Source organism: Phocoena sinus, chromosome 11, assembly GCF_008692025.1.
Source record: "Phocoena sinus isolate mPhoSin1 chromosome 11, mPhoSin1.pri, whole genome shotgun sequence".
Lineage (NCBI taxonomy): Eukaryota > Metazoa > Chordata > Mammalia > Artiodactyla > Phocoenidae > Phocoena > Phocoena sinus.
Genome location: NC_045773.1, coordinates 59,421,980 through 59,435,445, shown reverse-complemented (window position 1 = coordinate 59,435,445; position 13,466 = coordinate 59,421,980). Strand labels below are relative to the sequence as shown.

The 13,466-nt window shown below is 40.9% G+C and overlaps 2 protein-coding genes across 4 annotated transcripts in view; both read left to right on the top strand.

The window, feature by feature from the left end:
• Positions 1–13,466, top strand: part of PRIM2 (DNA primase subunit 2) — a 333,687-nt gene that overhangs the window by 210,066 nt on the left and 110,155 nt on the right. For all 3 annotated transcript variants that reach the window (XM_032649617.1, XM_032649618.1, XM_032649619.1), the window contains exon 9: positions 11,911–11,983. In XM_032649617.1, coding sequence (XP_032505508.1) covers positions 11,911–11,983 — 73 coding nt within the window. The remainder of the gene's footprint in view (positions 1–11,910; positions 11,984–13,466) is intronic.
• LOC116762544 (40S ribosomal protein S7-like) lies at positions 4,173–4,788 on the top strand. The gene is given in 2 exon segments (XM_032649620.1): positions 4,173–4,356; positions 4,359–4,788. Coding segments are annotated over 2 exon segments (582 nt in total). The 3' UTR covers positions 4,757–4,788.

The following is a 13,466-nucleotide window of genomic DNA, read 5'->3' as shown; positions in this document are numbered from 1 at the left end:
CAGACAGACCGACAGCCCAGACTCACTGAAGGTGTAGCTCCCTCTCAGTTGTTTGTAACTACTGTTTAGAAAGTAGTTCTAAAAAGATAACATTGATACAAAGGGAATAAAAAGTCCATTTTTAATTGAGCTTCTGTGGTCCTTGGTGGACGGCGTACATACTGTCCACAGGAAGCCACTGGGGACCTTGGTCACATGATGTAACTGTGTCCTCTCAGCCTCACAAAAGGCTGCTTCTGGTCACCCAGCTCACACTCACCCCCGGGGCCTCTGTGCTGTCACCTGCTCTGTTTTCCTCACAGCAGCATCACTGGCTGAAATGGTCATTTTTACGTGTTCATTTGTGTTTTTGGTGTGTGTTTGTCTGCAGTGTAAGCTCCATGAGAGCAAGGCATCCTTCCTTCTGTTTACCTCTCTCCCTGTTGCTGTAACAGGGACTGGACCTCAGAAAGACTCCTGAATGAGCCAGTGCTGGGAGAGAACACTTTTAGGTTTTAAAATTTTACCTCATTTAGGTTTTTTAAGCTACTAAATGTTGAGACTGGATGAGATGGTATAATAGTTTGGACAAAATGTTGGTGAATTTTCTGTCATTTCCAAAGAAAAGCTTTGGTAAAGAAACACTCTTTATACATTGTAGAAATGTATAAAGAGTGTTTTGCCTTTGGTAAAGAAACACTTTGGTAAAGAAACACTCTTTATACATTGTAGAAATGTATAAAGAGTGTTTTGCCTGGTTTTGCCTTTTGTTTTGGGACTTGGGACTGTTTCTCCTGGAATCAGGAGCTAACCGAAGAGAGTCCTTTCTGTTTCTCTGTGTGACCTCAGAAGGATCCCCTTTCTTTCTCCCCAGTGACCTATCCAAATGTTGAAGACTGTATTTAAAAACAAAATAAAACCAAAGCTATTATGAACCTTACTGTTTTGATCTATGAAACGAAGACCTTAACATGATGAGCCATTGTTAATGGCTGTGTAGGAGTGACAGAGTGTGTAGGAAAAGTGTGTGATGTGATCTCTGGATGTGACTTGTAATAATAATCCTCATTAGCTCTCCCCTTCTTCTCCCCTCCCTTCAAAACCTCCATCAAACCCCCACCTTCGTGTCCCTGGTTCTCTCTATTATTAGGGAACAAGTGTGAGGGGGCATCGTCGGGTGCTATAGACCTGTGATAGTGCATCTCAGAAGCATCCCGCCCTCTGTACATTGTGGGGAAATGAGACGATGACCATCAATTTAACGTCTTAGTTCTCCTGTGTGTTAGAACTTCATTTCACGCCCACCCCGCCCTCAACGCCCTCAACTTTTCAGTACCAATCTCCCAGGCAAATTTCTTTATTGTAATCATTTGACTATCCTGGGTCAAAGTCAAGTCAAAACAGCCTCTACTTAGGGGTCATTGTGCTCCCAGAATATGCTAAGAATGTAAAAGGAGTATAAAATACATACTCATGGGGCTTCCCTGGTGGAACAGTAGTTGAGAGTCCGCCTGCTGATGCAGGGGACACGGGTTCGTGCCCCGGTCCGGGAAGATCCCACATGCCGCAGAGCGGCTGGGCCCATGAGCCATGGCCACTGGGCCTGCGCATCCGGAGCCTGTGCTCCGCAACAGGAGAGGCCACAACAGTGAGAGGCCCGCGTACAGCAAACAAAACAAAACAAACAAACAAAAAACATACTCATGAAAATAGAGATCTTTGTTGGGGGCTTTAAGTGTGTATGGTGCAAACATCTATGTAACACTGTAGTGTGACTATCTTACAGGGATGTATGTGTATATTTTACGTTTTAAATCAATTTTATTGAGGTATAATTTACATACAATGAAATGCACTCATTTTAAGGGTACAATTCCATGATTTTTGACAATTGTGAGGTACAGATATTTTTTATAGAAAAATGAGGTGCAACTTTCAACTGTCTTGCAGTTATTGGACTGTTGCAGCTTAGAAATGGGAATAAATAGAAAAATATGGACCATATGGGAAAAGCTGAGGCCAACTTCAAACAAAGAAGAGTAGTGATTGTGCTGTTTGTAGTTCTCACCTGATGTGGAAACCCATATGAGCTTGTTTTTTTTATTGTGTATGTGCACCTCTTGAAATCATACAGCTTCTCTCAATTGTAGGGAAATATAGATCATTATCCTACGTATCGTCTGATGGTAGTTTTTCGGAGAGAATTTTTTTTACGTAAAATTCATGCTTGTGGAAAAATAATTTACATTCAGTTTATAACAGAATTTTATTGATTGTGTTCTCGTTTGGAGTAACTGCAGGGAAAATCACTTGGACTAACACAAGTGGGATACCATTTACTAGGGATTTAGCTGTAGAAAGAAATTCATTTCAATTTCAGTGGTGACAGCTATTGAGTGAATTTTCCTGTGATATCCTCACAGCAGGAAGTGATATATTGTAACTGTGGTTCCCTTGATTTCCTACACACCCAAGAAATCCAAACTGCAGGGATTGTGCTTTCTAAATGTCTGAATAGCCTAGCTTATGTGGTCAGAGTATTTTTTTTTAACATCCAAAGTGGGTAAAATTGTGATTGCAAAAGTGGATATTACGGGTGATGTTCAAAACCATTGTTTCCTGTTTTTGAAATTGTTTTTCCATTTGTGCTATGATTACACCTTACTTCATGTGAAAGGGTTGTATTGGGACTTGGTATACTTTTATAGAATGATGTAGGAAATTACAGTTCATTTTGAAAGATGTATTAGCTTACTTTTTAATTTAAACAAAGAAATATGTTTCCTTGATGCAGAGATCAGTTTTGATTACTCGTGATGCTTTCTTCACTGCTTTTTTATTTGATATCTGTTTTTAAAATATGATAAACTATAGCTGCCAGATAGAAAGGAGTAAATAGTGTTAACCTCTTTCAAGAGTACTGGGGAATAGTTGACGAAGAGAGGAAATGTGTTTTATGTGTTACTATTTTATGAACCTCAGAGGCTGTTTGTTGGTGGGGAGGGAGGGTGTAGAGGTGCTCCCTGAGGATGGGAGGCAGGTTCTGTCTGGCCTAGCCCAGGGTCCTGCGGTCTTCCGGACTCATACCCCCCCACCCCCCCACCCCCATCCCCGGCCCCCAGCACAGCTTCTTACAGATGAGAGGAGAATGGATTGTTGTGATTAAGTGTTGAGGTGAGTCACGCAGCCCCAAAGACCCCCAGACAAAAATGTGTCACACATACACACACCCTCCCCCACAGTGATTCCAGTTACCTCCAAGCTAATCAGAATTCACGATTGCTTCCCTGATAGTAGAAATGGGAGGGTGTGGCTCAAGTTTGGAACCTTGATTCCCAAGCACAGTGTTATGAAAACAAGCATATTTACAGTTGACTTGAGGCATTCCTTTAGTGGCCCAATTACAGCTTGTATTCCACTTATGACCAGCAAAGTCTGATCTTCACTTGGCAAATAGAAGTCAGGGTAGGTCAATTGGCATTTCTGCATGTGGACCTAGTCCTCAGGGGAAGCACTTGATTGCTTCGTGTCACTGTCCTCACTCTATGACAGTGCTGTCCAGAAGTATATGAGCACCACAAATACGAGCCACATGTGTAATTTTAAATCACTTCAGTGACATTAATTTTAGTATTATCTTATTTAACTCATATCCAGAATATCATTTCAACATGTAATCGATAGGAAAATTTATTAATGAAATGTTTTACATTAGTTTTTCATACCAAGTCTTTGAAATCCAGTGCAAATTTTACACTTATGGAACTTCTTAATTCTGACTAAGCTGCACTTAATTCTGACTAAGTGCAGCTTAGTCACAGTTGGCAGGTGGCTACCATATTGGATATGCAGCTCTGCAAAGCTGGGTTCCATTGAAACCTGCAGTGTTTGAGTTTGAAGTTTTGCACTGTGGAAACTTTCTAAGACTGTAGCTATAGATAAAACCTTCCAGATCATCAGGTTTTTCAAGGACATCTAAATTCTACTTTAAGATTAAATATTTTATGTGATAGTATAAAGAAGATAGGAAAGAAATACATTTTTTTCCTGATATTCAAGGGAAGAAAGTGGTGAATGTTAAAGAGTAGAGAGAAACAACAATCAAAACGTCCACATGTAACAAATTGAGGCCTGGATGATAATGATGATTACAATTTGAGTGAAGTATTGGCCGCATTGGCAAGATCCAGGCCATGTTTAGTTCCAGCGTGAAGATTGCCAAGCCCAGTGGTGCGAAGCCAGATGAGTTTGAGTTGGGCATCTCCCAGGTCCTTCTGAAGCTGGAGATGAACTTGTACCTCAAGGCCCAGCTGCGGGAGTTGAACATCATGACCACTGAGGAAATTGAAGTTGGTGGTGGTCGGAAAGCTATCATAATCTTGTTCCCATTCCTCAACTGAAATCTTTCCAGAAAAATCCAGGTCCGCTAGTGTGTGAGTTGGAGAAGAAGTTCAGCGGGAAGCACCTTGTCTTTATCACGCAGAGGAGAATTCTGCCTAAGCCAACTTGCAAAAGCCGTACAAAAAATAAGCAAAAGCATCCCAGGAGCTGCACTCTGACAGGAGTGCACGGTGCCATCCTGGAGGACTTGGTTTTCCCAAGTGAGATTGTGGGCAAGAGAATCTGCGTGAAGCTGGTTGGCAGCCAACTCATAAAGGTTCATTTGGATAAAGCACAGCAGAACAATGTGGAACACAAGGTTGGAACATTTTCTGGTGTCTGTAAGAAGCTCACGGGCAAGGATATTAATTTTGAATTCCCAGAGTTTCAATTGTAAACAAAAATGACTAAATAAAATATTATTCACAATTAAAAAAAAGACAATTTGAGTGAAAAATCGTGTGGTAAACTCTTATAGACATCTCATTTGATCCTCACGGCAGTCCTCGGAGGGGGTACTTTCGTGACCCCTTTTGAGATCCCTGTTTCCCAGTGAGGAAACTGAAAGCAAAGTCACGCAGTGAGTCTGATACCTGTGCTCCTCGTCAGTCTGCTTGGCTCACTCCCTTACTCTGCTGTACTCCCTGATTGCTTTGGGCAGATTGGACTTGGAAAAATTATGCAAATGAGGCAGAATTGCAGCTAAATCCTAAAATGTTGCAACTATTCCACTACTCCTTATTCCCTCCCTCAAGTTGCATCACTAATCGGAAAACGGGAAAATGATTGGAGAGGTGTCACCCGTTTTGCCAGCTGTGTCCTGTGGCATTTGTGTCTCAGTGGTGGGACTTGTGAAGGCCACTCAAGCAGAGTTGTGATGGGCCGTCATGTGCTGAGATCAGGGCCACAGCAGGAAAGGTTTTTTTCCTTAACCAGCTAATCTTGTCATGAGACCCACAAATCCACTTTAATATAATTTCTTTTTGTTTTCGCCTCTTATTTTCAGCGCTCAAAAGCAACTCCCTGTTGAAATCTAAGTGCTCGTGTTGACATTGGTGGTGTATTGACCAAGGCTTATATTTCTGTTGTTTCTACAAAGACCAGGCATGGGTCTACCTTTCACAGATCAGATGTGTGCAGATGTATGTGTTTCTGATTTACCTCTTTATATATCCACTGCATTTCTATTGTGTAGATTTGATGTTTGTGTGGTAGTGTTTGGGCGAACTGGTTCTGTGTGCCTGTGACTGACTGTGCCTTCCTGTCTCTGTTATGCCTCAGCCCTCCTCCCACCCCCCTATTGAATTGTTTAATTGGATTGAAAATAGTATCATGTCAAATATGGTTATGTAAATATGAGTTATGGATATTTTGAAAGTCTCTTCTCCTTTCAACTCTTAATTTGTTGAAACTGTTGGTTTTACAATTTTCTGTCTACTGTGATTTTTAGCCTTATTGGAAAACTAACTCTGCTTACATCTTACTGTTTAATGAGCAAGACAATGTGGGAGGAAAAAGTTCCTCAGATGTGACTGAGTTTTAATTAAGTTGCATGTAGGCTTACTGAACAAATGCAACAGTAGGAAGATGTTTTTATATATTTTGTGTACCATTAGTTCTCTTATAGTAGATTGGATAACTTAGGACCATCACCTCAAAACAAAACAGAACAAAATAACCAAGGACAAACACTGAATTACTTCTGTGTTTGCAAAATTCAGTTTTCTTAGAAAATACTATTATGCACAGGTTTAGGTTTTTAAAGGTTTTAAACTTGACAAAACCTCAAGTTTTTATTAAAGTCATGATTTAGCACTATGTTATTGCAAAAGGAAGTAGAATTGGCTCTTTATTTTAACGGTTTTTGTTCAGAGACCTGCGTTTCAGGACCTACCTGCCCAGTTTCAGCTCTTTTTTCCCCTTGCCTCTGCTTACCTCTTTTGCCACCTAACCCAACATCTTCGTCTATAAACTGTGAAATTTCCTTGGCTTTGCTTGTGTCTTTCTGCCTGTCCATCTGATATGCGCTAACCCTCTAGATGTTGAGAAAAACAGACTTTTTTATTATCCCCAAATGTCACCTCCTTATCACATGCTTTTAACAACCCTCCAACAACCCTAATAAACTCATGTCATATACTTTTCTGAACCGGATCAAAATTTAAAAATGTTTTAATACATATAAAGTTGTTCAACTATGAATGGTAAAAACACTAAAACAACCAGGCCTGTGACTTTTCAGTTTTTCCTTGACTGTGGTCTCCTGCTCTTCCCCTCTGCTGCCCAGGCCCGCCTTCTCCCTGATGGTCAACCTCCTCTCCTTCGGCCTTGAGCTGGTCCCGCTGACTTGGCAGGCGTCTGCTCAGCTTGGGCACTGTGCTCAGTCATCTCAGCAGTGTTCTCACGACACTCAGAATCCTGGATGCTGTCCCTGGGCAGCTCTCTCTGAGGTGCCCTTTCGGGGCTGCATGTGGTTTGTCCTCCTCCCCCTGCTCTGAGAAGGGCCTGTTCTCTGCGGCCTTGTTGGGGCTCTCATCACCTCATCATGTCGTACTGTTTGGGTCATCTTTGGGTCCGTCACGACTTTGTGACTCTTCCTTGGCCACAGAAGTGCTTGATGAGGGATTGAGGAGCTGTACAGAGACCCTTGAAAGCTTTTTTTAAAAAGGTAATTAGAAAAGGACAACAACTGGGATGTAGAAAAAGTCTCTTATAGAGAGCCTGACAATCTAATGAAATGGTATTTTAAAAAGTAAGGTTTGTCCTGGGTTTTCTGCATTTCTCTAGTTCTGTTTGGGGAGTGAAGGTGTTTGTGTTGCTTGTGCAGTGCTGTGTAATTGCTACATTTTAGCAAACACACACTGTCGCCTTTCACCACAGACAGTGTTCTAATATAACTCAGTATTCATGGACCCACATCTTTATTGTTTTCACCACTTTTCTGGCTTTTTGGTGACTTGAGAAAAATGATACCATTTTACCTTCAGTGCCTTTCACCTGATACTCTAGCAAATAGAAGATAAATTAGCATACAGAATGGAAATAAATCACTATAGCTCCTAATCCCTTACTGTCTACATTTATGGATGAATAATTAATGCATAGTTTGACTTATGCTTTTTTTTGTTTGTTTGTTTGTTTTTTTGCGGTACGCGGGCCTCTCACTGTTGTGGCGTCTCGCGTTGCACCGGACACGCAAACTCAGCGGCTATGGCTCACGGGCCTAGCCGCTCCGCGGCATGTGGGATCTTCCTGGACCGGGTCACGAACCCGTGTCCCCTGCATCGGCAGGCGGACTCTCAACCTCTGCGCCACCAGGGAAACCCTGCTTTTTCTTTTTTACTTGTGGCAAATTAGTGGCTAAACTGAGAATTAAATCAGATCTTGACTTTTTAAGATTCTCTGATTAATCAAAACTTCCTCTTTACCATTGTAAAGCAATTATACTCCAATAAAGATGTTATAAAAAACAAAAAGAACATGGGCTTCCCTGGTGGCGCAGTGGTTGTGAGTCCGCCTGCCGATGCAGGGGACACGAGTTCATGCCCCAGTCTGGGAAGATCCCACATGCCGCGGAGTGGCTGGGCCCGTGAGCCATGGCCGCTGAGCCTGCGTGTCCGGAGCCTGTGCTCCGCAACGGGAGAGGCCACAACAGTGAGAGGCCCACGTATCGCAAAAAAAAAAAAAAAAAAAAAAACTTTTTATATTTGGCAGGATAGTGATTAGTGACATAATTTGATTTTTGTGGCCCATTAAAATGTTTTTTGGTCCACTGTGTTGAAACAGATGACATTTGTGTTACCTCTCAATTTATTCTCTTGTGGAAGGTTAGAAGCAGGAAAGCTTTTATGCTGACTAAATCCCCTTTGTTAAAACTGTACATCAGTGACAGCGAGTGTTTCTTAAAGCTGTGAGTATTTAAAATGAACTGAAAATAGTATTTTCTGCTGGGTTTGTGTGTGTGTATATCGAACCAATTAGAAATTGTTTTTACTGTTAAAAATTACAGTAAAATTTTTTTTTTAATTAAAAAAAGTTATAAAAAGTTTTTATTTCTGTTTCCCTAGTACCATGATTAAGAAATGTTTGTTCATAAAGTTAACCAAGTTTTTAAAATCATGAAACTAAGACTATATTTTGACAGTTCATTATGTATGTTTTTGCTCATTAGTGTAGCAGCTGCATTCATTTGGAAGCTGTGTGATATGAAGCTGCCACCAGGCTCTGAGGGTGGTAGAAGGTGCCTTACCTGTCCTGGGGGCTGTTAGGAGTTTCATCTCGTAACATCCCTGTGCACTTCCAAGTAAAAGCCAAAAGTCCAGTCTCATAAGCTAATGTGAATTGTTATTAAGGATTTTTAAAAAAAATAAATTTATTTATTTATGTTTGGCTGCGTTGGGTCTTCGTTGCTTTCCCCAGGCTTTCTCTAGTTGCGGTGAGCGGGGGCTACTCTTTGTTGCGGTGCACGGGCTTCTCATTGTGGTGTATTCTCTTGTTGTGGAGCACGGGCTCTAGGTGCGCGGGCTGCAGTAGCTGTGGCTCGCGGGCTCTAGAACCCAAGCTTAGTAGTTGGGGCACACGGGCTTAGTTGCTCTGTGGCATGTGGGATCTTCCCAGACCAGGGCTCAAACCCATGTCCCCTGCGTTGGCAGGCAGATTCTTAACCACTGCGCCATCAGGGAAGCCCCAAGGATTTTTATTCTTTTATGGCAGCACTATTTGTTCCTTTTTCTTTTACCTTGATTGCCTTCCTTTCTCCATCTATTGCCATTACTTTACTGAAGGTCTTTACAAAAACTTCTCTTGCCCGGAATGTTGCAATATTCTTCCGACTGGTTTTCCATTTCCCAATCCCTCCCTTTCTAATAATTTCTCTACACTGCTTTCTTTCTCGAGTATAAACCTGATTATGTGAATTCTTGTCCAAAATCTTTTTATGGTTCTTTCTGCCTGCAGATCATTGGATACACTGCTTCTCATGATTTGCCTTTCTTATAGCTGAAAATCCCCCCCCTTGGCTTCATCTATCCATAACTGTTCAAGTATGTATTAAATAGCTGTGATGTAACAACTCCTTTAACCAATATATATATTATCCTTTCTGATTCTGAATGAGTGGAAGAGGAATCTCATTCCCAATTCTTATGCTTCAATTCTTCATTTCTGTCACTTTTCTTCCAGGGTTCCACACTTGCCCTTACTGGGTTGGCTGGTGACCATCTTCTTGTCTATTTATAATATTTTTAGAAGTATGATGTCTGACAGTTTCCTTGTATTCTCTCTGTAGTTATTTATACCCAGTAAATTCTTTGCATTTATCATTGCTACCATTCTCTTTCTTACTTTTTTTTCTTGGAATTTGGTCCCTTTGCATATTCTATTAAAACTTTGAGGAACAAGCATTTTATACTGGCATTCAGGCAAACATATGTGTCCTCTTTATACATCTTCTCTTTGTACTTTGTATACTGCATTAATCTGGGCTGAGAAAACTACTCAGTGACTATAATCATGTTTGTACATCATTTTACCATTTGTACAGGACTTTTGTATTTGTTCATCTATTTGAGCTGAACGGTCCTGTTAGATGATCGTGATCAATTTATAGCCTAAAGCTTACAGGAGTCAATGGAGTGGGCTAGCATCTCCCAACTGGGGGATGACTCCTCTACAGGATCATGCTGCCTCCCTTCCCATTCTGTTTCATCTTGTTTTGTTTTGTGTTCCTCTGTACTTACTGGTCAAGACTGCAGTTGCTCTGTGTACTGGAATATGCTTTACTGATTTTAATTAGCACTTTGAATTTATTAGTTCATTTGATCTCCCTAGGATTTCTGTTAGTTAGGCAGGCCTGGCCTTATTAATACCATTTTATAAATGAGAATAGTGCAGATTACCAGTTTGCCAAACCAATGATTTAAAGAACAAAAACAAAAGCAAGTCTTCAGACTCGTAGCTTATGCTGTTTTCACTGCCTTGTGTGTAAGACATATTGGAAAGTGAAATATGTTTTTATTTGAGGGGATTTCACTGAAACAATTCTCTGGTTGTGTTCTATATTAAAATGTAAAATATTAAAATTAAATGGTAGCTGTTGATTTAACTTAGCATGAGTTTTGTGTGGCATGGCACTACTATGATAAAGGGAATGGATAGAGTCCAGTGATATGCTGTCAGAAATTTGTTACTGGAGGGAGAAATAATACCAAAGGCAAAAAGATGTGTTTTAGGTGCAGGATCATTCTGTGTCACTCTCTGGCATTCTGCTTGTCCTGCTCTCAGAGTGATTCTCAGGCCATTCTTAGCCCATGGAGGGAGGACTGTCGGAAGGGGACATCTACACTTGTGACAGTCTCCTTGCCAGTGGCTGCAACGTCCCGAGATATCCAGTAGTTTTGCTTCATAATCCGTACCCATTGTTTAATCAATAACCTGATTGATTGTAGGAACAACAGCCTTTCTACAGAGCATCTTGAGGGTGTATGTTATCCAGCAGCAAGAAGCTATAGTGCTGAGCAGGAAGAAAGTAGAGCATCCGGAATCTCTTGTTATTGTAATGATATTTTACTCCAGAACTTCCCTTTAGTTGTGGAGTCTGCATAAACCACAGTTTGACTATGGTTTTCTATGTAACCTTGCACCAGTTCTTCGCCGCGTGATCCCTGAATGTCTGCATCTGAGTCATTGTTGATGGAGCTACGGGTGTGGAGTTGTGTCAAGGAGATGATAATGTACACAGGTGGAGGGCTTTAGGTAGTATGTGCCATGTTATATTTCCTAATTTCTAAATAATACAAGAGGAAAATGTATCACAGGGAAGAGAATGGCATGGTATAGTGAAGAAACAGGAGGTTGGGAGTCAAAAAGTTTGAGTTTCTGCTGCACTGCTGACTTGCTGTCTCATCTAACAAGTTCCTCACTTCTCAAATGTAAAATAAACCTGCTCTGTTGGGGGTGTTGTGAGGATATAATTAGAGGATATAGATAAGGACTCTGTACATGTAAAGTGCTGTTCACATGTTACTTATTTTAATGAATAGTGATTACTGTATGTCCAGTCCTTTAACAAAAGGTATTTCAATTCTGACCTCCTGTCAACACTGCAGGGCAGGCACTGTCATCTCCATTTGATGGATAGGGATCCTGGGGTGTGGAGAGTCTAGGTGACTCACTCAATTGGCCTACTGAGTGATGACTCTGGACGTAAGCGCCCATTTATTCCTAGCTCTGCTGCCATGCTGTTTTATAAGGGGTCAGTGTGGGAGAGGTGTTAACTTTAACAACAACTTGCATATTGCTTCCAGGAAATGGAAATGGCACCCTAGATTAGGAATCGGGAGATCCAGATGAGCACTGCATTTCTGTATTAATTTTGGGAAAGTTACTTAAATGTATTCTATTAAATACCTTTAAAACACTTGGCTATGTTTTTCCTAAGGTATGTGTAAAATATCTTTGTGACTTTGTATCAGAATTTTAAAGATTTCCTTTGAAGTGATCAAAATATGTTTTACAAATCCTATTTTAATATTTTGTTCTTTTTATTTTTAGTCATTCGTACACTGGTCAAGACTACAGTACACAGGGAAATGTTGGGAAGGTTTCTTTAGATCAGATCGATTCGGTAAGCATCTCATCCTTTTAAACTTAAACCTTTGTCAGTGGAGGAAGCACAGATTTTCTTCAACCAAAGATTATTTTGTGGGTGGGGAGATGGGAGGGAATGTTGTTTCATTGCTTGCCAATCATTTTTTAAAGAAATCCCATGTGCTATACATATGATTTTTTTTTTCCATCATAGGAAAACCAAAAAAATCAGAAAATTATTTGTAGTCTGATAAAAACAGAATTTAATCAGTTTTCCAAAGGGGGAATTCTTTTTAAGTGATGACAACTAAATAGTGTTTATTGTTTATATTTAAATACCATATACATATAGTAAAGGAGAAATGTAAAATACTAAGTATATCCATTTGCTAGGGCTGTTGTAACAAAATACCACAGTCTGGGTGCCTTAAACAAAAGAAGCTTATTTTCTCACAGTTCTGGAGGCGAGCATTCCATGATGAAGGTATCAGCAAGTTTGGTTTCTCCTGAGACCTCTCTCCTTGGCTTCTAGGTGGCTGCTCATCCCCATGTCTCTTCCTCTGCTTAGAAGGACCCCAGTTACCTTGGACCAGGGCCCCACTCCCATGAGCTCATTTAACCTTGATTACCTCCTTACAGGTCCCAGCTCTAAATACAGCCACATTCTGAGGTCGTGGGTTTAGGACTTGGCATGTAAATTTGAGGAGGATACAAAATGTATTCCATGACACTAAGGGTAGGCTCCCATCTTGTGTTGCCACTAGATTAGTAGGCAGCTCATTTCAGCTTCACTTTGTGGCTCCATAGGAGAATGAAAGTGTGCACACGTTACCATACTTTTACTTTATAGAATTTCTCTTTAAGACATTGTAGAATTTCTGCATTACCCAAAAAAGGGAAACTGAGTCAGCCATAGTTAATCTTTGTTTAGACAATTACCAAATTACTTAAAATAAATTAAAAATACACAGGTGAGGTTTTAATGCTTGGAAACAAGAGTTATGATGGTGAGTAGGGGGAGACCCTGAGCTTTTGGAGTCTGGAATAAATAGGTCATCTTCCTATGAAAAATTATAATCAAGTAGAAGTGGTTACTGTGAAAGATGAAGAGGCTGCCTGGTTAGTCAAGGGAGCAAAGTGAGACATGCCCCTGCTCACGGGCAAAGTTGAACCTGCTGAGGAGCCCGTGAGAGGTGGGAGTTAAGTCTCAGGAGGATGCTTGAGGAGGTCAGGGAGAACGCAGTTGAGACCATAGATGAAAAAGGTTTCCTTTTAAATAAATAAATAAATAAATAAATGTATGTATGTATGTATGTATGTATGGCTGCATTGGGGTTAGTTGCTGCGGTGAGCAGGGGCTACTCTGTTGTGGTGCGCGGGCTTCTCATTGTGGTGGCTTCTCTTGTTGCGGAGCACAGGCTCTAGGCTTGCGGACTCAATAGTTGTGGCATGCGGGCTCAGCAGATGTGGCTCGCGGGCTCTAGAGCGCAGGCTCATTAGTTGTGGCGCATTGGCTTAGT